This window comes from Podarcis bocagei (assembly GCF_964188305.1).
Source record: "Podarcis bocagei genome assembly, chromosome: 14".
Classification (NCBI taxonomy): Eukaryota; Metazoa; Chordata; class Lepidosauria; order Squamata; family Lacertidae; genus Podarcis; species Podarcis bocagei.
This window is the reverse complement of record NC_138139.1, coordinates 14,842,351-14,869,938: the sequence shown is the minus strand read 5'-3', so window position 1 is coordinate 14,869,938 and position 27,588 is coordinate 14,842,351. Positions and strand designations below refer to the sequence as shown.

The window sequence follows — 27,588 nt, the reverse complement described above, 5'->3', positions numbered from 1 at the left end:
TTTCTTGTTCCCGCCAGAAAAAAAAGGGAGAGTGAAAAACAACACAGCCATGAGGGTGTGTAAACAACATCTCTCCTTGTCCAAAGCACGGTGAATGCTGGAAAGCAGGCAACAGAGGTACAGCTCCTTAGAAACAGAGCCACTACAACAACTGGGAGGCTTCTTTCTACATGATGCCGCCTTAGGAAGCAAAAGTATGGACTATGCCAGTAATTGTGTGGCTTCTCTTTGTCACATATGGAACAAGTTGGCTTACCTTTAGTTTTAAGGCTAAACTAAACTAAAAACTAAAACCTTTAGTTTTTAAAAACTAAAATCAATCACATTTCCCACATAAAGTAAGACCCACTCATGAACTCCTAGCTTGGTTGCTACTAATTAAATTTTTTTTATTTTTTTGCAAGCGAGAGACCACACTGCTGTCCCAATCATTGCTGCCATAAAGGCTGAGATTCCTCCATTGTCTCCAATGGGCAAGCTGGAGAAAGAAAGAAAAACGGCATTGAAAGTAACCAGAAAACCCCATTTCCATAACACAAGAATATAATTCTATCCCAATTCTTGTGACTTCCCCATGTGGAAGCTAACCATTCAACCCGGATCAAAAACTCAATGGGCTTGTCAAAATGAAATTCAAAAGCAAGTGGTTCATCGATTTCGTTCTACCTTTCAAAATTATGCCAATCTGCAAAATTCCTTTCTACAATCAGGCTAAGATCGACAGTGGCAATTTTAAGGAAAGCTACCAAACGGATGGCCAAGGAGTGTTGTTCAGAAGGAAAACATTTGCTTGCATACCTCAGGGAACAGTGCAGAAAGATCATGCTTGAGAATCCTGGGTACATGCAGCCCTCTGAACTAATACCATACATATTTGGAAGACAGTACAAACAGGCCTATGGAGATAAGCACTTCACTGGTCTTATTTGAAGAGCAGATTTTGGCTGCACAATGACATCTAATCTAATGTCACTGGACTCTCGTACTGGCAGGACTGAAACACAAAGCAGGCTGAGAAGTCACGCTGCCAACTCCAGCCAAAAATAAACATAGGTAGGCTGGAGGATGATCAGATGATGGCTAAAACTTAAACACATCAACAAAACACACCCACGTAGTTTGGGCGGGTGGGGGGGATGTTTTGTTTAATTGAGCTACGGATGTGGATTGCCCAGTTCTGCAGAACCACAGAATGCAGAACTGTACTGAGAACTGAAATCAGCACCCCATGAACCAGCTTTCATGTTCAGTTACAAAATTCCTTCTAGGAATTTCAACACAGGCTTGAAAAAAATGGGTAATTGGTGACTTTTCTCAAAGATACCATGGACATTGTGGGTAGCGTTTCTAGAGGTCATAGTTTCATGGTCTTTTTTTCATGCCAAGCGGAAGTAAATTGTATAAAATAAGGACATGTTAAAGCTGCATAATTTATATATGCTGCAGAACCGAGTTCAAGTCTAGCTGAGACACTGGAGTGTGGCCAACACCTCCACTTCCGTTTCAGGATTTTAACCCATTAAGAATATAGATCATTCCCACAAGGCTTTCTGAACAGTTCTATGCTTTCTTGGGCTGATTCACATGATGGTGTCATTGTGAAGGCAGGGCTGAATAGGAGGCAGAACAAAGCAGCAACCTAACCAGTCCACATCTTGAATAGGTTCTGATTTACATCACTGAAACTGTTCAGAATAGCTATTTTATGCTGTCGAGGCGAGTAACGGGGCACTCTTAACGACTATAGGTGTGCATTCAATCCAAATAAATAAATACAAAACAACAGTGCAAATTAAATACAAGCCTCAAAATGCGGTCCTCAACTAGTCCCTTCACTGGCACTTAGGCTGACTTATCAGGCTGCCCTCTCGCCTGGAGGCGTTGTTATTAATGCCGGCTCAGTCTAGAATAAAACATAAATCACGCACAATTTAATCTCTTGATTCTCTGTACTGCACTATTCAGAAGAAGCTGTGAAAGTCCTGGACTGGTGCCTGAACACAGAGGTGGGCTGGATAAGGGTCCGTAAGCTAAGGCTGAGTTCCAACAAAATGGAAGGAAATTTGGACAGGTGGGAACTGAAGACATTACCTGTTCTGGATGGGACCACATTCTGCTACAGGAAGAGGTACAGTTGTTCCTGGTATCCTTAAGACCAGACGGGTGCAAAATATGGCACCTAGGCTGTGGGAGCATGCCGGTCAACTAACTCTAATTGTGACCATATCTGCACCACACTTTTTAACAGTCATGGCTTCCCCAAAGAGTCCTGGAGAATGCAATTTGAGAAGGACGGTGAGAGTTATTAGGAGGCACCTGCTGTTCCCCTCACAGAGCTGCAATTCCCAGAGATCCCTGGGAAGAGGAAGTGCTGGTGAAGACACTCTGGGAATTGTAACTTTGTAAGGGAAACGGGGGTCTCTTAACAGCGCTCAGCACTCAAACTACGGTTCCCAGGATTCTTGGGGGAGAGGGAGCCGTGTCTGTTAAAGTGGTATAATAGTGCTTTAGATATGACCTTGAAAGGTTTGAATAACATTGATTTGGAGAAACCCGACAAAAGTCAAGGTCAACAGGCAACTAAGGCCCTGGGCCAGACGTTCATTTCTGTATCCTGTCAGAAAGGAAAGGAAGTCTCAGGCCTCCATACACCTCTGCCCTGATGGAAAAAATAAAGTATGCAATGTTTTAGAAGCAACATTACACTTATTTGAACAAGGTCTTCCTGACACAAACCTTTCTACCAAGGTTTCAGGAGAGTATGTGCTAACTACCTCTCTTTATGAACAGGGCTGATGTGGGGGGGAAATGGAGTTTTACTCAGGTACAATACTACTGCTTATTATGCCTTGTGACAAGCATATTCTTGAGGAGTTCATTGCCTTGGTGAGAGCCACTTGTTTTTAATACACAAGAAGAACAGTGCAAAACAAGTAAAAAGCTCTCTAGGGAGAGCTGACTCTAGAAAGCTTGTGTCATGTGAGTATTAACTCAAGCACAGTCACATTTTACACTGCACATTTGGGACCTGATCCAACCCTGCAGAGAACTTGCAGAGAAGCCTTAAATGAGCCTCAGCTGTGCCACCGCTGGGAGCGTGAATGGCACAGAATGTTTGCCGTGCAGCATTTCGAGATGGGGGAACTGTTTCCATTCTGTTATTATTTCCATCTGTATTCTACTTTTCAACCAAAAAAAAAAAAATCTATCACACAACAATAATAAATCAATTCACTTCGCTCAGGATCTTTGTTTAGAATGGGGTGGAGAATCTGCTTTGCACCCGGAAGGCCCCAGGTTCAATGCGAGCCAGTGTGGTGTAGTGGTTAAGAGCAGTGGCCTCGTAATCTGGTGAACCAGGTTCGCTTCCCCGCTCCTCCACATGCAGCTGCTGGGTGACCTTGGGCTTGTCACACTTCTCTGAAGTCTCTTAGCCTCCCTCACCTCACAGTGTTTGTTGTGGGAGAGGAAGGGAAAAGGAGATTGTTAGCTGCTTTGAGACTCCTTAGGGTAGTGATAAAGCAGGATATCAAATTCAAACTCTTCTTCATCATCTCCAAGTAGGGTGAAGAAAGACCCTGTCTGAAAACCTTGAGAGCTGCTGCCAGGCAGCATACACTGTCAGTTTTGGCCTGCCAGCTTCTTCATTTGACCTGCAAGGCCTTTCTGATGCCAGGTATGGTGCAGGTAAGAGCAGTCCTTGGCAGCATCTGTGAAGCCCCTTTCAGCCAATAGGCAGCACCCGTCACATCCCCTTGTGCAGCTTCCAAAGTGCCCAACGGCCAGCTGTTTGCCGGGAGCTTCTGAAATTTTGTGCAAAGCAGGACTGTACTCCCATGCATCGGCAGAGATGCGGTAGGTCACTCTTACTCAGTCCAGATGCGCAAGAGAGCTGAATGCGGCAGCTAGACTGGTGACTGGGAGTGGCCGCCGGGACCACATAACACCGGTCCTGAGAGATCTGCATTGGCTCCCAGTACGTTTCCAAGCACAATTCAAAGTGTTGGCGCTGACCTTTAAAGCCCTAAATGGCCTCAGTCCTGTATACCTGAAGGAGCGTCTCCACCCCCATCGTTCAGCCCGGACACTGAGTTCCAGCGCCGAGGGCCTTCTGGCGGTTCCCTCACTGCAAGAAGTGAAGCTACAGGGAACCAGGCAGAGGGTCTTCCTGGTAGTGGTGCCCACCCTGTGGAACACCCTCCCTTCAGATGTGAAGGAAATAAGCAGCTATCTTCTCTTTAAAAGACATCTGATGGCAGCCCTGTTTAGGGAAGTTTTTAATATTTGATGCTGTATTGTTTTTAACACTTGACTGAAAGCCGCCCAGAGTGGCTGGGGAAGCTCAGCCAGATGGGCGGGGTATAAATAATAAATTATTATTATTATATTATTATATAATCAAGCAGAATTGAGCTTCCCTCGCATCAGCCAATAGGCAGAGAAGTCAGCCCTGCTTAGTGCTGGGTTAGTGCAATCAGCTGGTGCGAGGTTTGGATTTGGATACACATAACAGCTCCTTGCTGAGAGCTCGCTTGTGCACCCAAACCTAGTGCTGAGCAGGAGTAACATCCCTGTGTTAACAGCTGATGTGAGCAGAAGTCCATCCAGTTTGATTTTGGGTGTGCAAAACAGATCCCCGTAGGGAAGTCTCTCAAACCTGTTCAGTTTTGCTGCACTCTGAAGTCAGGACTTCACAGCACCTTGCAGGTGACTGAGGTTTTTCCCCTTCGTTTTATCAGCTGGTTCAATGCAAAGTGGTTTTCAAAGCACCAAGCCACCTGACGTTATTTGAGCTGCCAGGTGAATAGCAACAAATTAGAGCCGGGAGGCAGATCCTGATATGGATCTGGCCTGTGGAGCCAAAAAAGTCTCCCACTCCTGGTGAGTGAGTGAGATAAACCAGTGATCAGATTCAGTATAACACTTCCTATATGCCTAATTAAAAAAATGGACTTAGTATCTTTACAATCCATCTGGAGAGAGCACAAACAATATTGAAGTGCTGTCCCTCTTCCCCTTTAAAAAAATGTACATGAATGCCTTTAAGTCTCATGACATAAAGCATGTTGAAGCTTGCTGAGCCACACAATCAATGTATATACCTCACCACTTTTTCTGAAGGTCAAGATAGATGGAAGTACAATATAATGAGAACAATTCTTCAAACTGCGTGCATCAAGACCGGAGCAACGGTCTCATTAATCTGCGCACAATATTTGAACTGCACTCAGATTCCCAAATTTTAAGTCTGCGTTTTTCATTCCAAGGGAAGTCAAGCTGACACAAAGGTCCAAAGTTCAGAGCAATTTTAATCCTTCAAAAAGGAGCTAGCCGAGAAAAGCATACGAAACAATCACTATGGCAACATAATACTTCTCAATAATGAAGCTTCTTATTGAGGTATGAGTGGTCTTTTGTTAGCTAGGAACTAGGGCTGAAGTATTTAGAGCAAACTTCGGTAGCGAACAAAGGCAAAAACATCATTCAAATCCAAAGAATTTTATGCTTGAGTACTCTCTGAAAAGACAGTAACCAGAGCTTCCTTGACGCACACAGACTCTGGGAATCAGAACTCATACGGGATGTCATAAAAGCTGTATTTAAAAAGGTCTATAAAGCACACACTGGATGAAGCTGAACCTCTTTGGTTGACGTTCTAAATATGGAAAGAAGGATCAGTCTTCACTAGATAGTTTGCAATTTTTCTGCTTCATCAGCCGACTAACCAATAACCAAACAGATATTCATTCATTCAGAGGCATATTGCCTTTGAACATGGCAGTTGCATAGCCATCATGATTAGTAGCATGTTGTGGTCTTATATTTTAGTACTGTGCGTTCCTAGAACATGGCAGCCACTAGTACTGCAACCAAGCCATTAAAAGCAGCAGTGAGAGGTGTAGGACGAGGCTTCTGGATTTAATATCCCCTAGCAAAAAGATCTGTATCAGGAAAAACCTTCCGGCTGTAAGCTGTTCAACAGTGGAAGAGACTCCCTTGAAAGGTGGCAGATTCTCCTTCATTTGAGGTTTTAAAACAGAGGTTGGATGGCCACCTGTCATGGATGCTTCAGTTGAGATTCCAGCATTGCAGGGGGTTGGACTAGATGTCTCCCGGGATCCCTTCCAATTCTACAATTCTATGATTCATTGGCTGCGTTTGGACACCACAATAAACTACAGTTTACTGGGATAGGAATTTGCCAAGGTGGGCCTTGGGCTTGAGGTCAAGCAGCAGGAAGGAGTTTGCAAGCTTTTACTCCCAATGTGAATTATCCACAGCTTAGCATGACAACTAGCTCCTAAATTGCATTTTGACGTATTCTTTGTTGAAATAAGGCAGCTCCACAATCCATGGTTTGTAGTTGGATGGTTTCAAACAAATCATAGTTAAGATTAATCGCACAGCTCAGCTTGGGGTTCAGACTAACTTCACTAGCTACCTATTTGCTTCAAAGCCCACCAAGTTCTGATGCCCACCTAAAGGTGAAGGTAAAGGTACCCCTGACCGTTAAGTCCAGTCGCAAACGACTCTGAGGTTGCAGCGCTCATCTCGCTTTACAGGCCGAGGGAGCTGGCGTTTGTCCACTTCCGCAGACAGTTTTTCCGGGTCACGTGGCCAGCATGACTAAGCCGCTTCTGGCAAAACCAGAGCAACACACAGAAATGCCATTTACCTTCCTGCCGGAGCGGTACCTATTTATCTACTTGCATTGTGTGCTTTCAACCTGCTAAGCTGGCAGGAGCTGGGACCGAACGGGAGCTCACCCGTCGCGGGGCCTCGAACCGCCGACCTTCTGATTGGCAAGTCTAAGCGGCGCAGTGGTTTATACCACCGCGCCACCCGCGTCCCTGGTGCTTACCTTCACACTCATAAATGGCTTGGAACCAAAATACTTAAGGGAACACCTCTTTCCACACCAACCTGCCTGCACATTACGGTCATCAGCCAACACCCTGCTGCAACTACACTTCAAAACAGAAGGGAGCGATGTTGCAGCCAGAGAAAGGACGTTTGCAACAATCGCGACCCAACTGTGAAATGCCTTTCTTAGCAAAGCTGGTGCTGGGTAAAACTCCATGGGTTGAATAGGGTTCATTAATTTTCATGGATCTGCTCTGAGTAGGACTAGCGTTGGACACACCTTCTAGACAACAGGCAAAAAATCTTTTTATTCAAACCAGTCGTTTTAAACATCCCGGCTCCTTTAAACCCTTGACTTTTGACTGTCATTTTATTTTTATTTGCCACTCTATGGTTGTTTTATTTTATGGATTTTGCATTTCAAATTGGCTAGAATCTTTTCAATCTGAGGCAGTACAGAACGGAACAAATAAAGAAAAGAAAAAGAAAGTCCTCCGCGAAGAAAACTATATAAACCTGAACCCTAACACATTACCTTTCTATCTGGAGGGAATATTTCTGAATGAAGGAGCACTCAAGCCATGTGAGCCCCCACCTGCAGTCTGCAATGGTACGGACCAGACACAGATCTCAATAAGAACTAGGCCTTTGTCAATTTCACTATAGGGAAGGAAAATGCCTCCTATTTTTCTTTACACCTGGCTATATTACGCCTAAAGAAAGAGACACAAAAGCAAGCTGTTATTGTTACTAAACAATTATTAGTCTAGGGAAGGGCCAGGTGTTCAAATAAATGCAAATTCAAAACGTGAACAAAAAAAGACTGTCTCAGTTCCCTATTTTGTATCATGTAACATGCAAGAGCTACGTCTTCCAAAAGCATCCATCTGTTAAAAATGTATGAATCAGAAGTATTTGTGTGATGTCAGCATCGGTGTGCCATCTGTATGGTTTTTTTTAATGGACAAAGTAAACACATAATGACCAAAATGCACTGTGCCTACCTGGTAGCTGTTGCCATTCCAGAACTTTTTCATCTCTTTGCGATACAAAGCAACTAACGTGGCCATAATTAGTGTGCACGGCACTAAATAGAGAAGGGCTGGTTGTGCCATCTGCATTAGCGCCAGGCCCGCAAATGTGACCAACATGCCAATAGCATAAGCTGTAGAAAGAGAGGAACAAGAGAGCTGTTGAGTAACATACACCTAGTATGTTCATGGCTCCACTGTAGATATAGCCCCATTAAGAATTAGAGTTGTTTACCTATCGTCGAAGTAATGAAATACACAGAGGAAGAGCTTGTCTGAACATCAAACCTGTGACAATAGGCCACCAGGAGACCTAAAAAAACACAAAATTATAGGTCAGAAATATTTGTCCGGAAGTAAACGAAGCCAGCAAAATCACTATCCCCTCTTCTTATACTAATGAATAGGAAATCATAGAACTGGCATCCCCAAACCTGGCCCTCCAGATGTTTTGGGACTACAATTCCCATCATCCCTGACCACTGGTCCTGTTAGCTAGGGATGATGGGAGTTGTAGTCCCAAAACATCTGGAGGGCCGAGACTGGGTTGCCTGTCCTAGGATTACAAAAGGGGCTGGGGGCCTTGCTCCCCTCCCCTCTGTGAAGACACCCTTAGCTACTGTTTTAGAAGGCTAAAAGAGGGCATGATTTGCTCCATCTACCTTTATTCAAGCACCCACATGGAGCTACCAGCAATATGGATTGATTTAAATCACTGATTTAAATAACGATTATATATATATATATATATTGAATTTATATACCACCCTATTTTAAAAGCCCAACTTAAATCACAAATTTAAATCAAGTTTCCGACTGATATTTCAGAAAATTTCTAAAAATGTGACCACTGAGCAACTAAATAGAGTACTGTGTTTATTATTATCATCATCATCATCATCATCATCATCATTATCATCCATTCAGAAGGGATACCATGTACTGGTTTTTTTGGCTGACTTGATTTTTTAAAATTAATTTTAGAAGATGAACAACTTTTTAACCTACAGTGGGAATTTATTTACAATATGCTCATTAAGGGTCTTTCAGCAACCAGCACTATGGTAGTTTTGTGGAATATAGGAACCTGCATTTTGAACCATTTTTCTCCTTTTCTTTTCACTGCTCCTTACTACTTCAGCTGTCCACCTTAGCCCAAGCCTATCCTCACAAAAAGAAAAAGTAGCAAACAAGAATGAAATCCCTACCATCTGTTGCTTTCGAACTGCTAGGCTGGCAGTAAATTACATTATATATGTTTATTTAAACCCTGCCAAAGAATCCATACTTTTACATTGTTTCTGGGAATAAGTTACAAAAGGTTCCCATTCTTTTCCAGAGTCACTATTATCTTTTTCACGCAGTTTATTATTTATTTGTTTACTTTTCATTCATCAAGCTATTTTGGGTTTAAAAAATTCTTCTGCGGTTATAAAAAAATAGTACATTCAGTTCTACGGTATTTGAGAAGTCTTTTTTTACGTAATTATTTCTTAACTCTCTGTTTTTCCATTTGGTCATCATGCTGAGTTAATCTTAAAGGTAAAGGTACCCCTGACTATTAGGTCCAGTCGTGGCTGACTCTGGGGTTGCGGCACTCATCTTGCTTTATTGGCCGAGGGAGCCGGCGTACAGCTTCCAGGTCATGTGGCCAGCATGACTAAGCCGCTTCTGGCGAACCAGAGCAGCGCACGGAAACGCCGTTTACCTTCCCGCCGGAGTGGTACCTATTTATCTACTTGCACTTGATGTGCTTTCGAATTGCTAGGTTGGCAGGAGCAGGGACTGAGCAACGGGAGCTCATCCCGTCGCGGGGATTCGAACCGCCGACCTTCTGATCGGCAAGTCCTAGGCTCTGTGGTTTAACCCACAGCGCCACCCGCGTCCCTTCAAGTTAATCTTAGTTGATGAAAAAAAAGACACCTACCTGGTAAAGCAATGTCACCGTACCCAAGTAATGAAAATGGTCTTGAACATAACGTCATTGCAGAGAATGCCAGCCTTGGCACCCTGATTACCACTGGCAACTGCAAAAGAGTGTTTTCAAAATCCCACATAAGTCAACGCCAAAAGGCACTGAAGAAAGGAAGCATTAAAATTCAGCAGAACTATTTACTCATCTAGTTTACATAGAACTTCAGATTATAAAGGACTTGATCTAAGAAACCAGCAACCAAGATACTGAGTATGTAAAAGACGACCAAGCATCTAAACCAAAAGGACAATGCATATGGATGACAAACAGACAAACTACGCACAAGAATGTTAAGAAAATGCACCATGTGAAATGAGAAAAACAGTGCTGAATTTAAGGGTGGTTGGGGAACACTGATATCCAGGCCCTGGATAAATAAATTTGGAAAGGGAGAGACAGAGAGTCGAGATTCCCACCAATCCCAAATGCTATTCTTTTTCAGAGGATCTTAAATACAATCCTTACTTTCTCATGAGGAGCTGACCGCCCAGCAGAGGCTTCCATCAAGCTTCCATCATTCTAGGATCAAACCCAAGTCAACAAGCATTTAATACTTTAAAAGAAAGTCGGAAAAAATGGCTATATTCTGTGAACATGTTGCACGTAAATATTTAGGGCAAAATTCAGGCCAAGTGCAGCACTTTATATTCCCTTTGGTTTGAAAGAGTTAAGGACATCTTTCATTATCCCACGTAACCAAAGTCGAAAGGATAGCAAAGTGCTAAACTTTAACCGGATTGTGCGTTAGTGCAAACTCAATTCAATAGCAGCTATGAAAACACAATATGATAATTCCTTACATAGCATGAGTATAAATTATGTCTTTATCAAATGATTACATGCTTACCTTTTCACCACTATCCGTAGGACCTGCTGCCACTTCAACCATGATACTTTCTCCACTCTGAAATTTTAAATGGAGCATTGTGATACTGAATCCTTCACCTAGCAAGTACATGGGTTTAATTGTTTATATTCTTAAACATTCAGAATCTAATGTAATCCTCTTACAATGTATTTTGGCAGTACATTCCTCAGCAACTCCGTGTGAAACAGAATGCACAAAAAGAAAACAGAATCGGTTCATGAACCCAAGTGTACAGATCGGTATGAAAGAGATCTAATTTTTTCGAAAAGCAGAATTAACCAAAGTTGACTTCTGCAGCAGTATTGGGTATAAATCCTGCTGCAGGTTTAATTTCCAAATAAGCTTGAAACCGTGCAAATTTAATAAAATTTCACCAGATACAGAAGAATCAAAAGCAGACGCCAACAATGGAAAAGGCAATTTGAACTTCAGTGTGTTAAAAGAAGTAGTTTCAAACGTGGATATTAACTCTGTTTTCTTTTCAAACATTACTCTCTGTGTTTCGGCAATAAGGCCACTAAGGCAATTTGGTTGTTGCTTTAAGGCAATCAGAATTAGGGGTCCTGTAGCCTATCTTGCAGGAGTTACGCAGAACACAACATTGGGAAGTTATTCTAAGTTTGTGGTATCACAGTGCCACTCAAAGGCTCTAGACTGTACTCTGCAAGAGCCAAGGCTTCATGGCTTACTTTAGAACTGCTCAGAATAATCATAGGATTCACTCTCATTCGAATCCAGGTTTTTTAATTTCTAAAATATTAAAATGCAAGTGATTCACAGTACTTGTCTCCTATTTTGTCAGGTCTTTCTTCAGGTGCATTTAAGTACCAAGTGATGCTCAGTTATCCCTCATGTTGGTCTCATTTAGGCACAAGGTAAAAAGAATTCTCTTTACCCAGATCTTTGAAATGGAACAAACCTTCTATGCACACTCTATACTGCTTCTGGTTCTGGTATATATTTAAAGTAGATAATTAAATGAGCAAATTAAATGAATTTGGATAAGCAAGAGATATTTTAAAAAATACATTTAAGGAACCACAGAAAGAGGGGGAAGGAAGTCAAACTTTGAAATGTTAAATTGACTGTAAAACTAATGAAATGTATAAACCTGAGAATAAAAAGAAATAAAAAATACACTTTAATACGTACAATATTGGTGTGCTTTAATGAAAAAAATCGTTATAAACCTGCATACTTACTTTTGTAAGGTATGGTGTGATGAAGACAAAAAATACATCGTATACAAGAAGGAGACCAAGGAGAATAACACATGACTAGAGAATGAAAAAAAGAGTTATTTTTATAAAGCTCATGAGCAGTCATTAACACTTACAAAAATAGCACAATCACATCATACTATTTAAATAAATTGGCAACATTTGCCCGTAACACTAAACCATCGTTTAAAGCAGTGTGTATCAACCAAAACAAACCTGAGTGAAAGCTGGCTTAGTATTATGTATGAACTGTATGGCTAGAACAAACTCATGGCTAGTTGCCAAGAAAGCTCAATAACCCACCATTTCGAAAGTGAAAGATTATTTTAAATCATGTTTGGTTGGTACCCAACAATAGTCAGGATCCCATGAAAGTAAGATTAAAACACTAGAGAAGTCATTTCCTTTCCTTCACTCAGGCACGTTAAACTTGTGCCCATAACGCTGAGACTTTGGCTTAGTTTGGACACAGTGCTAAACAATGGTTTAGCTAGTGTTAAGAGAATGCATCAAGCATCTCCCTCTTCTCTAGCATGGCCATAAGGAGGAAATTGGAAGCTTCCACTGATATTTGAATTAACCACCATTTAGTGTGGTTATCAAAGAAAGTTTAAGTATAAAGGATAAATACAATTCAATACAAGAAACAATATTCAGCTTACACTAGCAATTTATTTTGAAAACAGAATTATTTTATCCATAAGATAAAATTCTAAAGTAATTTCAAAACATTTTTTTATTTCACTTCCCAAACTTATGTTTAGGACTAGAACTTAGAACCAGATATTTTTGTAATGGTAGTTGGTTTTCCAATTATTTGAATTACATCCACACATACTGTACATTGTGTACCCTGCCACTAGATTTTTAATCTAGCGTATGTCTTTAACATATATTGTCCAGAGGATTGAAAACTAACTGCAAGCTCGTTCATTCTTTTTTGCTTCCCTCTTCACTTTTAATTTCTTGGTTAGTGCTAACCACAGCTTGTCGTTATGGTCTGGATGGAAACACAAATCATTCTTGGCCAATCTGAACATCATGGCAAACTATGGTTAGGACTAAACAAGAAACTGAAAGTGATGGCGCCTGAGGAACAGGATAAACACATGAGCCTACAAGGTCATTTCCAGCCCTTCAAACCACAATTTGAAAAATTGAGCGAGTAGCACTTTAAAAAGAAATTGATGTGGTTTGGGAGCTGTATTTGACACAGTCTACTTCCATCAGATGCTCTAGCCAACCATAGCTTAAGCTACAAAAATTGACTCAACCTTTTCTGCAGTCCAACACAGCACACACTCTCTGAAATTGGTGTTCTTTGTGTTTTTTTAGCTAGACGGAAAGCTTACTGTACCTTAAAGTTGGGCAATTTGAGTGTTTTAATAAAGTTCACGCAGAAAGCAATTCCCAGGATATCTTGCAAAATCCATACCCAGCTAGAACAAAAACAAAAAAATCAATTGTTGCAGTAAAACACAGGGACAAAATATTGCACATAAAGCTGCAATCCTCAACTCACTTAATACAGGTTAAACCCCCTTGAAAACAGTGCAATTAATTTTGATGCAAAAATGTATAGGATTGAGCTGCAAGGCCAGGATTCAAAGAGGCTCATGCAATAGCATCATATGCTTGTGGACAGGGGAGAGCAGAAGGGGGAAATGGAAAGAGAGACTGGAAAAGCCTGCCTGACTACGCAGGATTTGGACCCTGAGCTAAATATTTTGAAGGCAACACAGATTTAGAAAGCAACAAAGCTAGCATTTCTCATCATTTCAATTCTGAATCTGAGAACTATTCACATACCTATTTTCATTCCGAAACACTGCCCAAACAACAGATGTCGTTATGCATATTAGAGCGAGAAAAAAGAGTCTCACTTCGAGGCATCTGTCCCAGCATGGAAACCTAAAAATAAAGCGGGACAATAATATGTTATAAATACAGCAAATAATACATCTAGTTCTCCAACAGATACCAACAAGGGCAGCTTGCCAGCTATAGGCATCATCCAGAGCAATTTTCTATGGGGGTTTTGCATTCCAGTCAAAGTATATTTTTTGTATGGGGAAGGGCCGTAGCTCTGAGGCAGAGCAACTGTTTTCCACGCAGAAAGTCCCAGGTTTGGTCCTCAGCATCTCTAAGTAGGAATGGGAGAGATTATTGTCCGAAACCCTGGACAATCAGTGAGCTGGCAATACTGACCAATGGACTCAGTCACTACCGTATTTTTCACTCTATAAGACGCACCTTTTCCCTCCTAAAAAGTAAGGGGAAATGTGTGTGCGTCTTATGGAGCGAATGCAGGCTGCGCAGCTATCCCAGAAGCCAGAACAGGAAGAGGGATTGCTGCTTTTGCTGCGCAGCGATCCCTCTTGCTGTTCTGACTTCACTTTGCTGGAGAGGTGCTGCGCAGAGAGGGAAAGCTACGCAGCGCCCCTTCCACAGCTGTCAACTTTCAGATTTGAAAATAAGGGATCAGCAGCCTCGAAAATAAGGGATCAGCAGCCTCACCCGTCCCGGGGACAGTCTACGGGATATCTAACAATCCGGGATAGCAGCAGGAAACGGCGCTGGAATAAGGGAATTTCCCGCAAAAAAAGGGAAGGTTGATAACTATGGCCCCTTCAGCGAAGTGGGAGGAGAAACAGAGCCCCTTCCGTTTCTTCTCCCGCTTTGCTGGAGAGGCGCTGCACAGAGAGGGAGAGAATATTTTTTTTCTTGTTCTCCTCCTCTAAAACTAGGTGCGTCTTATGGTCAGGTGCATCTTATAGAGCGAAAGAGTGAAAAATACGGGTATATTGCAGTTTCCTCTAGTAATAACTTCTAATACTTGCAGAGTGTTCAAAGCACTTCCTGTGTATTATCAAGTTGCAACCCTCACAGCGACCCGATATATATTGTTATCCAGGTTGCAGGTTTGGGTGGGAAGTGGAGGGGAGGAAGAGAAGCAGCTGACGGAATGACTTGCCTAAGGTCACCTAGTGAACTCATGGCAGAGGTGAAACAGGAACTTCCTGATTCATAGCTCAGTCTCTAGCCATACCGAGAAGGAATTGGAAGAAGAAAGAGGTGGCATTATGTAGGTGTTCTGGCAGGCAGATCCAAACACATAAGATAAGAGGGTGGAGGGCTCTGACAGCAAGGGCAAGGAACTCATGTTGGATTTGGAAATTGAAAGGAAGCCAATGATGGGGTTTAAAGGAGAAGCATCATGTGATCAAAGTGACATGAAAGGTGGTTTGGCAGTTGTTGTTGTTTAGTCGTTTAGTCGTGTCCGACTCTTCGTGACCCCCTGGACCAGAGCACGCCAGGCACTCCTGTCTTCCACTGCCTCCCGCAGTTTGGTCAAACTCATGCTGGTAGCTTCGAGAATACTGTCCAGCCATCTTGACTTCTGTCGTCCCCTTCTCCTTGTGCCCTCCATCTTTCCCAACATCAGGGTCTTTTCCAGGGAGTCTTCTCTTCTCATGAGGTGGCCAAAGTCTTGGAGCCTCAGCTTCAGGATCTGTCCTTCCAGTGAGCACTCAGAGCTGATTTCCTTCAGAATGGATAGGTTTGATCTTCTTGCAGTCCATGGGACTCTCAAGAGTCTCCTCCAGCACCATAATTCAAAAGCATCAATTCTCCGGCGATCAGCCTTCTTTATGGTCCAGCTCTCACTTCCATCACTACTGGGGAAACCATAGCTTTAACTATACGGACCTTTGTTGGCAAGGTGATGTCTCTGCTTTTTAAGATGCTGTCTAGGTTTGTCATTGCTTTTCTCCCAAGAAGCAGGCGTCTTTTTATTTTGTGACTGCTGTCACTATCTGCAGTGATCATGGAGCCTAAGAAAGTAAAATCTCTCACTGCCTCCATTTCTTCCCCTTCTATTTGCCAGGAGGTGATGGGCCCAGTGGCAGTAGAGTAGCATAAAGCAGGCTTCCTCAACCTCGGCCCTCCAGATGTTTTTGGCCTACAACTCCCATGATCCCTAGCTAGCAAGACCAGTGGTCAGGGATGATGGGAATTGTAGTCTCAAAACATGTGGAGGGCCAAGGTTGAGGAAGCCTGTCTTAAAGGGACCAAGACAAGTCCACAGAAGAAAGAGAAGGTTGCAGTTTTCTAGCAACAGCCAGCCAGAAGATGAAGCAGAGTTTCTGCTGAGGGGATAAAGAGAGAAGTGATGAACCTTGGTAATGGAGTGAACAGGGAGAGCAAATGAGAGGAATATAATATAAAGCCTAGGCTGAATGCCTGATCAACAAGGCATATGGTAACACTGGCAATGGATAAGGAGAGAAGGGCTTGGGATGAAAGATGAGAAATCCAGTCTTTGGCATATTGAGTTTTGGGTAATGACATGCAAGCAGAAATCTGGTCAGACTGAGGTGTAGGACTGGAGTGAGGAAGTAGAGACAGAAAGCTGGGTGTCATGTGCATATAGGAACTACTGATGAGGATTTTGAGAAAAAAGAGCAAAAAGCCAAGAACAGTTCTCTGAGTCACAGCAAAGAGAAGGAAAACAGGAAATGAGCTTCCACCTACATAAACACTGAAATAATGATTAGACAGATAGGAAGAGAACATGGTGAGGACAACATCACAGAGACTTCTGGCTTAAAGGAGTCAAACAGGAGGAGGTGGTGGAAAGCAGACCATCTGTATCAAGGGCAGAGGAAAGGACAAGAATGAGAACTGAACAGAGACTATTAGATTTTGCAGCAAGGAGTGATTTTTCTGGGGGCAACTTCAATGGATTGAAAAGGGTGTAAACGGGATTGGAGGAAGTCACCAAGCACAGTTAGAGGAAAGAAAGTCAAGACAGCAGTACACTCCTGGAGTTTGGAGGCAAAGGGGAGAAGAGTGGCAGCTGGAGAGGAAAGGTGGGTTAAGGGATGGATTTTTGAGGAATAGGGAAGACAGGGGCACATTTGCATGCAGGAGGAAAGGAGGAAGAGGTGTTGGAGAGGGAGATATAGAGATTAATTGTGTGGAAGAGGGGACTAACAGCAGGTTGGGAAACAGAAGGATATGGAATCAGGGGAGCAAGTGGAGATGTGAGAGGATGACAACTGGGTAGTCGACTCATCAAGTGAGACACAAGAGGAAACATTCATTTTACAAGCCAAAAGCCTGACCATATAACATATTTTTTCTTAGCCGTAAAGCTATTTAGGAAAGTCATATGGAGTTATGGACTGTACCTGCATTGCCCATAAGGTATTTTTCTAACTATGGCATGAAGACAGTTGAACAGGCTTGATGCAGATGCGAGGCAGAAAACTGTGATGACGGCATACACTGGACAAAAAAGGAAAATAAGGATACATTGGATACAAGCATGCCATTACAAATTATTCAAAGGGGAAAAAAAGATTGTTCATGCTAAACTGGATGGAATTATTGATGATGCACAATGGAAGACTATGTGGACCACTAGACCAGCAAAGTCTGTATCTTGTTTGGGAACATATCCTAAAATAAATATAATGCGAGTGCAGGACACCTGTTCAGATCTCACAAATATCACCCAACTTTACTCCCATGTGCTGGTCAGGTTGCAATAGCAGGGTGCGTACTGCCCCCGACTGTGGAAGTGTCCATTGGCTAATGCTTTTTGGAATGAAGTGTAAAGAAATTACGGACATTGTGACAGAACCACTGAAAATTATGTCTGAAGACATAAATATGGACATCAGAGCTAAGGCGCTTCTAATCTTTTTACCAATGGCTGTGCAGTTTCGATTGCTCAAAATGGAAAACCTAGAAATTTTGGACCTTGCATTGTGGTAACACTGAATTTAAGAGTTATACAGGGCAAAGCCCTCCTTATGTGGCTTGGTGGAATTTCATTAATTATATTAACAATACCAGTCCACAACACCGGTTTTCAGCAGTTATCTATGAAAATCTGGAATTCACGCCTGTGCTCTTTCAAATGTTACTTTCCTTTTACAGATACCTTTGCCTCATTTTCTTCACCTCACTCGTATCACTTACAATTATTTTTTTTATTCTTAGCAATATGGAATGTAGCGTATGAAATGTAACCTTGCCTCCTCTGGGATGTTATTACATTTTTATGTCTGTCTATTTTGATTTATGTGTCAGGGAACTGCCATCAGAGCATCAGGTGGTGGAGGGACTCAGGCAGGATGAAAGAGACTCAACTGCTGAAGCAGGGACCAGCAGGGGGAGGAGTGATTCTCTGAGGGAATGTGAGCAGGAGGGAGGGCTCAGGGACGCTTCCAGCGAAAATAGTGGGGAGGTATCTGAGTCTCACATAGGGAGACCCATACCTCGCAGGAAACTGTCACGCCGTGAGTCCAGGAGACGCGTTTCCGTTAAGGAACTTCTTTGCTGGAAACGCTTCCGCAGGCAGCCACTGTCGGACTCTACTAGTGACTAGAGCAGACATGTCTGAGGAGCTCCGTCACACACAGAGGTTTGTGGGGGCACACAAACTCTGAGGGAGCACGTTTTCACGCACAAGCAGCTAATCAAACCCTCACAGCAGTCCGACAGTCTTTGTACGCTGCCTGTGCAAAAGAAGGCATCATGAGCGAACCAACCGGAACCGGAGGAGCAGGGGCTGGAGCTGGTCCAAGCTTGGAAGATAGATACCGAGCGTTGGAGGTTCAACTGGCCCTGCAGACGGCGAGGCTGGAGGAGAGAAGGGCTCAGGATGCAGACAAGAAGGGGAGAGCCACTCAATTCCCCAGAAAGGTACCAGGATTGGTGCAGAAATTTGGGGGGGACCCCAAGGACTACCATGCTTTTAGGACAGAGATGCAATATGCCCTTAATGTGCAGTTCGATGAGTTCCCTGATGAGGAATCGCGAGTTGCTTTTGTAATTGGGCATCTTGAGAAAGGGGCTAGAGACTGGGTTCGACCCCTAATGGCAACGCACAATGACATACTAAAGGACACAATGAAGTTCTTTCGTGCAATGGATATCATGTTTTCCAGCGATATTGAGGAAGGGGTGGTGCGCAGACAGCTAATGGCTTGTAAGCAGGGGAGTCGATCTGTCCGTGAATATTGGACTGAGTTTACCATGCTGATTCACAGACTGAGTTGGGATTTATCGGCGGCACCCGTTCAAATGCTATTTGAAGAAGGTCTTTCTTCGGGGGTGAAAGACGAGCTGGCACGGAGCCCCAGGGCGGAGTCTATGGATCAGCTGACCAAATCTGCGCTGACCATAGGAGCGCGGCAGGAGGCAAGAGCCTTGGAGAGGCGGGAAGGGAGAGGGGAACGTTGGAAGGAGTTCCGCATTCCAGACATTCCTGAGCCAGCTTTCCCGCCGGCAGAGCCGATGGAAATCGGAACAGCGCGCGCGCGCGCATTTTCAAAAACCAGCGAGGGAGCTAAGAAGGAGGGAAAGGGCCCCCGGAAATGCTATCTCTGCCAACAGCCAGGCCACTTTGCCAGAGTCTGCCCCCAGAGGAAGGAAGGGCAAGGGATGGTGGGAGCTGTTGAGGGGGGAGAAGAAGGGGGAGAGGAGCAGGTAAAAGCCAACGCCTGGTTGCCACAATTGGGGCACTGCAGCCAGGCCAAAGAGCAGTGAAAGTGCCCGTGCCAGAAGCTCCTCGACCTGCTCTAGTGATTGAAGTGTCGCTAGAGCTGCAGAATGGGCACCCCCTAAAAATAAAGGCGCTATTGGACTCAGGCAGCTCCTGCAATTTTATGAGCAAGGAGTTTGCTGCTGAACACCAGATACAGACCATCCCTTTAAGCAACCCCCTGCAGGTGACCACGATTGATGGCAGGGAGTTGTTGGGAGGAGGAGTCCGCTTGCAGACTGTCCCAATGATAATGAGGGTGGCAAGGCACACAGAACTGATAGCGTTTAATGTGGCCACCCTGGGAGGCGCTCCCATTATTTTGGGAATGAGCTGGCTAGCTCTACATGATCCGCTGGTTGGCTGGCATCAAAGAGTGGTGTCCTTTGGTTCAGCACATTGCCTAGAACACTGCAAAGGGGAGAAGGGTTCAGTAGGGGTCCAAGCCACCCTAGCAGGGACTGAAGTAATGGGGAAGGTGAAGGTACCACCACAGTATGCGGATCTCAGCGACGTGTTCAGTGAGAAGGAAGCTGACCAACTACCACCTCATAGACCCTTTGATTGTCAGATCAATTTACTCCCTGGAGCACAGCTTCCCGTGGGCAAGGTGTATGCCATGTCAGACAGGGAAATGCAGGAGTTGCGAGGGTTCATTGACAAGAACCTGAAGAGAGGCTTCATCAGAGAGTCCAAAGCAGCAGGGGGGAGCCCAGTGTTCTTTGTGGACAAAAAAAATGCGGACAAGCCGAGACTTGTATGTGATTTTAGGCGGCTGAATGCAGTGACTGAACCGGTGGCGTTCCCTATGCCCAGAATTGATGATATTTTGAACATGGTGAGGAAGGGAAAGATTTTCACAAAGCTGGATCTAAGGGGGGCGTACAACCTGATACGCATAAGGAAAGGGGATGAATGGAAAACCACCATGTTTACCCCTTTGGGGGCGTTTGAATACCTCGTTATGCCATTTGGATTACAAGCAGGCTCCGCGTGTTTTCAATCTTTTATGAACCACGTGCTGGGCCCTTTGCTCTACAAGAATTGCGTTGCCTTTCTAGATGATGTGTTGGTGTATTCTGAGAATGAGGAGCAACATGTGAGAGACGTCAGAGAAGTGTTGAGCAGACTGCAAGCCAACAGGCTGTGGGTCAAACTGGAGAAGTGTCGGTTCCATACCAAGGAGGTGGAATTCCTGGGGTACCGCCTGTCAGACAAGGGATTGGCCATGGATCCCGGCAAGGTACAGGCAGTGCTGGAATGGAAAACACCCAAAACCAAGAAGGATGTGCAGAGGTTCCTAGGGTTTGGAAACTTTTATCGTAAGTTCATCCGCAACTTCGCCCATCTGACGGCGCCCATCACTGACTGTCTCAGCAGTAAGAAGAAGTTTGTATGGACGGCGGAGGCGGAGCGAGCGTTTGAGGAACTGAAAAGGGCCTTCGCCTCTGAAGAACAACTTCTGCATGTGGATTTACGAAAGAAGCTAAGGGTGGAAACAGACGCATCTGACAGAGCCATAGGGGCGGTGCTTCTTCTGCAGCCGGGGAAGGAGGAGTCGGAGTGGCGTCCGTGTGCCTTCTTCTCGCGGAAGCTGAACAAATCCGAGAGGAACTACACGGTGTACGACCGAGAACTGCTTGCTATTCATGAGGCGTTCCGGAGATGGAGGCATCTGCTGGTTGGTGCACAACATAAAGTGCAAGTGTGCACGGACCATAAAAATCTAGAGTACTGGAGAACGGCGCGAGTGCTCAACCAAAGGCAGTTGAGATGGGCCCAAGAGTTCTCCAAATTTAACTTTGAGATTTGTTATGTGCCAGGCCCAGAGAATGTTAGGGCGGACGCTCTCTCACGCAAACCTGAATATTTGGAGGGGGAGGGAGCACCCGAAGAAACCCATATCATTCCAGAGGACCGCTGGGTGTGTGGGGCGACTTTGGTGGGGCAAAGGGAATTGGTAGAGGGTACGGTGCAGGATGCATACGCCCAGGGGAAACTCAGGGATCTCAGAGGGGAGGAAGACAAACCCGGTGGTTTTGAGGAGAGAAATGGGGCATTGTATTATAAGGGAGCGTTATATATACCTGAAGGGGAATTGAGGGAGAAAGTACTCAAGCAGCTGCACGATAGCCCCACAGCAGGGCACTTTGGGCAACACAAAACCATGTGGCTGGTTACCAGGGAATTTTGGTGGCCCAAGGTCAGGGAAGATGTGCGGGAGTATGTGAGAGGGTGTGAACAATGCCAAAGAGCCAAGGGGGAGAGGCAGGCGCCGGCTGGTTTATTAGAACCACTGCCCACACCTGAGAGACCGTGGGAAGCAGTGGCAATAGATTTCATGACTGATCTGCCAAGGTCTAGAGGGAAAACAGCCATCATGGTTGTAGTAGACCTGTTAACTAAAATGGCCCACTTCATAGCCTGCTCACATGCGGTTACAGCAGAAGAAACCGCCAAATTGTTTGTAGAGAATGTGTTTAGGTTGCATGGCGCCCCCTTGAGGGTGGTTTCAGACCGAGGGAAACAATTTACTTCCAGGTTCTGGAGGAAGCTCATGAGCTTACTGCATGTAGAGGTTAATTTCTCGACGGCCCGTCATCCTGAAACCAACGGGCAGGCGGAAAGAGCAAATGGGGTTCTCCAACAATATTTGAGGTGTTATGTTAATGACAGGGAGAATGATTGGGTGGAGAAGCTGGCGTTGGCAGAATTTGCCTACAACAATGCAGAGAACGTGTCCACGGGGATGAGCCCCTTTTTGGCCAATCACGGGTGCCATCCCAGAGCCTTCCCAGGGGGGGAGGGGGAGAACTGGAGCGTTCCAGCTGCAGAACAGTTCGTGGAAGAAATGGAAGCGATCCATCGCCAGCTCCAACTCAACTTAAACAGGGCTAAGGAGGAATATAAGAGGCAAGCAGACAAAAACAGAAGGGAAGGTGAAAGCATCAGGGTGGGGGACCAGGTGTGGCTGTCTACCCAAGGGTTGCCATTCAAAGGAGGTTGTAAGAAATTAAGACCCAAAAGGCTGGGTCCATTTGAAGTCATACAGCAGGTCAATCCAGTGGCTTTCAGGCTCCGGTTACCGAACCACATGAAGCTGCACCCAGTTTTTCACAGGTCGTTGCTGTCACCGTATAGAGGAGACAGTGAGGGGAGGGTCACTAGGGGACCAGCAATGGAGGAGAAGGAACACAGCTACCATGTAGCAGAGATCCTCGATTCCAGGTGGAAGGGAGATCAAGTAGAGTATTTGGTAATGTGGGAAGGGGAACCGGAGTCGGAAAACACCTGGGTTAGGGCAGAGGATGTCAATGACGAGGTTTTAATAGAGACTTTTCATCAGAGGTTCCCACGTAAACCTCAGCCTGTAGCGAGGTTCCGAAGGGAATACTTTGCCACCACCGACGAGGAAGAGGAGTTGGAGGGGTTCCCAGATTCTGAAGAGGAGGAGGATTCAGCTGGCCAGGACGACGATCGATGGAGAGAATTGTTCGAGACGTCAGAAGATGAGGAAGATTCGTTTCGGGGTTTTAGCCCTTCACCTCCCAGGGGGGAGGAATTGGGAGGGGGTGAGGGGGGCCCTGGAGGGGAAGTGGATGTCAGGGAACTGCCATCAGAGCATCAGGTGGTGGAGGGACTCAGGCAGGATGAAAGAGACTCAACTGCTGAAGCAGGGACCAGCAGGGGGAGGAGTGATTCTCTGAGGGAATGTGAGCAGGAGGGAGGGCTCAGGGACGCTTCCAGCGAAAATAGTGGGGAGGTATCTGAGTCTCACATAGGGAGACCCATACCTCGCAGGAAACTGTCACGCCGTGAGTCCAGGAGACGCGTTTCCGTTAAGGAACTTCTTTGCTGGAAACGCTTCCGCAGGCAGCCACTGTCGGACTCTACTAGTGACTAGAGCAGACATGTCTGAGGAGCTCCGTCACACACAGAGGTTTGTGGGGGCACACAAACTCTGAGGGAGCACGTTTTCACGCACAAGCAGCTAATCAAACCCTCACATTATGCTTCTGCCATACACAAACACTCTCTAGCTAATATCCTGAGCATGTTCACTCAGAAGTAAACGCTGCCACTGAGGTCAACAGGGTTCAGTTCCTAGTAAGTATATCTAGGATTGCAGCCACTGTTGTGTTCATGAATTTTCCTGAGGAAATATGCTTTGCCCTGAAGCCAGTCCTGGTTTGGTGTTGCTTTGGGCTGACAGTTGCTTCTCCCCTTCTCTCTCGTACTGCTATCTCCCTTCCTGTTGTCAGTTTGCATATCTTAGTGCAGAAAGTACAGTGGTACCTCGGGTTAAGAACTTAATTCATTCCAGAGGTCCGTTCTTAACCTGAAACTGTTCTTAACCTGAAGCACCACTTTAGCTAATGGGGCTTCCCGCTGGTGCCGTGCCACTGGAGCATGATTTCTGTTCTCATCCTGAAGCAAAGTTCTTAACCCGAGGTACTATTTCTGGGTTAGCAGAGTCTGTAACCTGAAGCATATGTAACCTGAGGTACCACTGTATTGATCTGATGTGTAGAGATCTTTCCTATTCTACTTAGTTCAAGAGGGTTCTAGAAGCTTCTCTGTGTGAAAGAAACAAGCAGAAGCTTTGTGATGTTTGGGTTATGCCTTCAGAGAAGCTGAGGACAGCTGGTTTAAATTGGGTCTGTTATCTCTTCTGTCAAGGTCATGCTAACTATAAAAGAAAGGCTAGAAGGAGACTGGGTACCACTTTCTCTTTCTATCTCTCTTCCTTCTGTTGTGATGTTCTGTATATAGCATGCTTAGTGTTAAGGTTCAGACTTACTATATGTTATTGTAAGTTTAAGTTAAATCTGCTGCAACTGGATTTCTTATGGACAGTGCCAATCCGGGATGTATTGGATTTGTGACATTGTGCTCATTTTCCTTCAGTAGCAGTAAAGCTCTGCTGGATGAAATACAATTGCCTCTGGTCTATTTTGGGGGAATTCTGCAACATTTTTTTTTTCTCTGCTAACTATACACTGGAATCTAAAAGGTAAAGGTAAAGAGACTCCTGACCATTAGGTCCAGTCGTGGCCGACTGGGGTTGTGGCGCTCATCTCGCTTTATTGGCCGAGGGAGCCGGCGTACAGCTTCCAGGTTATGAGGCCAGCATGACTAAGCCACTTCTGGCGAACCAAGCAGCGCACAGAAACGCCGTTTACCTTCCCGCTGGAGCGGTACCTATTTATCTACTTGCACTTCATGCTTTCGAACTGCTAGGTTGGCAGGAGCAGGGACCGAGCAACGGGAGCTCAACCCGTCACGGGGATTCGAACCGCCGACCTTCTGATCGGCAAGTCCTAGGCTCTGTGGTTTAACCCACAGCGCCACCGCTTCCCACATTGGAATCTACTCTGGATCAATATTGAGTAGATTCAACATGACACCCGTTGGCTTGGCTTTCACTTATGTCATGCACTCAATTGATAGTCTTAGGTAAGCCACACTCTCACAGCATAAGTTCCCACCTCAGTCTCTAAACACAGGAATAATAATAAATGATCTATCTCACAGGTCTGTACTACAACATGCAGGATGCACATGAATAAAATTTGGACACTTTAGCTATGTACACGTAATGCTATTACTGCTATGCTCAAATGATGGGATTTTTCTTCATTAGAAGCAGAAGCCAAGTCCCAATTAATTTTGGATTTGGGCCTCTCCCCGGTTTTTGCACCTGAATTTCAAAAGCCCATTGACTCAGAGAGATGACCAGAGGCTCGTCAGCAGATTCATACATATGAACATGACCAAAACAATTCCCATTTTCCCAAGGTGGTCTCAGCTCACCATGGAGAGAAAAAACTGAATATTGCTCAGGAAAAATATGGAGTATCACCATATATCTGGGTAACTGGGTGACCTTGCGCCTGTCATCATCTCTCAGACTATTTTATTTTATCTAACATTTTATTTTTTCTGCTTCATCATAAAAGGCCTCTATGCAATCTACATAAAATAGACATTAAAATTATTAATGAAATTTGTAAGTTAAAACCAAGTTGGCCTTAAATAAAATCCAAAATATAAATAAAACCAGCAGCTTTAAAAAGTGTGTTATCAAAGAATATTACAGATTAGCAGGTGCTGAAAACAGTACAGCTAAGATGTATGGCTAACCTACTTGTTAGGATTGCTGTGAGGATAAGATATGGAGGAAAGGGAGGATGGAGAATAATAATAATAATAATAATAATAATAATAATAATAATAATAATAATAATAATAATAATTCCTTTTTACCCCGACAGCCCTCAAGGCAACTTAAAAAGTTGCCATGCATCTTGAACTCTTTAGAGGAAAGGTGGGGAGATAGATAGATAGATAGATAGATAGATAGATAGATAGATAGATAGATATTCTCTATTTGTTTATTTATTTATTTATTTCATCCATCTCTCTCTCTCTCTCCCTCTCTCTCTCTCTCTCTCTCTCTCTCTCTTTCTCTCCCCACCCCAGGAGGCTGTAGCTCAGTGGATATTTATTATAAAAATATCCACTGAGCTACAGCCTCCTTGTGGGCAAAAGTAGAGAATATGCTTGCATATATAAAATCAAACAGAAGGAGAACAGAAGGCGCATCCTACGCTGAACTAAATAAAGCTATATAAATTCAGTGTTGAATTCAGGCAGGGCCCCAGTTTTCACTGAGTCTGTAAGCTTGAAATTGGGGCTGAACCACTGCAGACTCCTCCAGAAACACTAAGAAATAATAATAATAAATCCCTCACTATAAGAAACGAAGCGTATCAGGAAAAAGTCTCGCTAGAATGTTTTCTTTCTTTTTTTATGGGGCATTCAATCATCAAGCCCCCACTTGCAACCCGGACCCAAGCCTACCACCTCAGCAGGAAGCAGGCATGGCAAGTTCAGAAAGTCAGACCAGAATAAATCCAAATGTCTCCTTACCTAGATATTTGTAGAAGTAGTACATCAAGACCAGCATAATACAACAGATGGCAACAAAGAAAACAGCAGTCATAGGAGTTAAAACCACGTTTTCTTCACTTTCTGACGAGTCGCTGTTTCCATCATTTGAAGACCGCTTCAGACTCTCACTGTGAGGGTAAACAGAAGCAGTTATATTATTTTTTTAAAAATATTTTTTATTGGTTTTTAGCATACAAAAAAAATTTTTTTAGAAACATACCACACAAATTATTACACACATATTCTAGTTTGACTTCCGTCAGCACCTCTGATAATCCTCCGTCGTAATCACTTCATCTGCAGTTCTTAACTTAATATTGCCTTTACCTTTCTTAACATATAATTTCTCCTGTCAGGAAACTGCCATCAGTGCCGGAGGGAGAGAGCAAAATCCAGAGGGATTCCGGAGAGCGTCACGGGATTGGGAGAGGCAGCCCATCTTCTGGGGAAGAGAATCAGCGTAGCACCAGTGGAGAAGGGGGGGCAGATGGGGGAAGCGGCGAGGCGGTCCCATGACTCCTTGCCGGGGACCAGCGGGGAGAGTAGAGCTCCTCCGCTGCCTACGCCCTCCTTGCGCAGAAGGCTTCCGCGCAGGGAGAGTAGGAGGAGACTGGGCGTCAAAGAGCTTCTTTGCTGGAAGAAGTTTAAGAAACGCCCACTGACGGATTCTGCCAGCGATTGAGACAGCCACGGATGAGTGGCTGTCCGGACAGAAAAGGTTCACTCAGGCAACCCAGCCAGGTGTTTGCACCGGCTTACGCACGAGCAACCCCTAGAACCACTACATCTCCCTTTCCATTTTTACAATATTAAATTATTCCTCACAGAGCTTTTTGTAAACCTACAAATGTCATCTGATCATCACAAATACTTTTCAAATACTCCGTAAATTTATTCCAGTCTTCGGTGAATCTCTGGTCCCGCCGGTTTCGTATCCTTCCTGTTAGCTTGTCCAATTCTGCATAGACCATTAACTTCATCCTCCATTCTTCCAGTGTTGGTAATTCTTCTTGCTTCCAACAGAACCAGCTATAGGCTCTCACTGCATCTTGTTACCATTTTCAACATAGGTCAATATGTGGGTGTTTCTTTCTGCTTTAGTAATGGATTGGCTTTTCTCA

At 44.4% G+C, this 27,588-nt stretch overlaps 1 protein-coding gene across 3 annotated transcripts in view; it reads right to left on the bottom strand.

Annotated features, from left to right (window-relative positions):
* Window positions 1–27,588, bottom strand: part of SPPL2A (signal peptide peptidase like 2A) — a 44,786-nt gene that overhangs the window by 4,435 nt on the left and 12,763 nt on the right. The window contains exons 6-16 of one of the 3 annotated variants that reach the window (XR_014002004.1): window positions 26,447–26,595; window positions 17,151–17,247; window positions 13,768–13,869; window positions 13,316–13,397; window positions 11,941–12,015; window positions 10,718–10,774; window positions 10,336–10,389; window positions 9,823–9,922; window positions 8,131–8,208; window positions 7,869–8,029; window positions 1,805–1,903 (exon numbers count right to left, since the gene is read on the bottom strand). Coding sequence is in view for 2 of the 3 variants with exons in the window: in XM_081170046.1 (XP_081026172.1) it covers window positions 7,869–8,029; window positions 8,131–8,208; window positions 9,823–9,922; window positions 10,336–10,389; window positions 10,718–10,774; window positions 11,941–12,015; window positions 13,316–13,397; window positions 13,768–13,869; window positions 17,151–17,247; window positions 26,447–26,595 (955 nt within the window). In the remaining variant the exon portion in view is untranslated. The remainder of the gene's footprint in view (window positions 1–1,804; window positions 1,904–7,868; window positions 8,030–8,130; window positions 8,209–9,822; window positions 9,923–10,335; window positions 10,390–10,717; window positions 10,775–11,940; window positions 12,016–13,315; window positions 13,398–13,767; window positions 13,870–17,150; window positions 17,248–26,446; window positions 26,596–27,588) is intronic. The other 2 variants (XM_081170046.1, XM_081170047.1) reach the window with 2 other exon arrangements.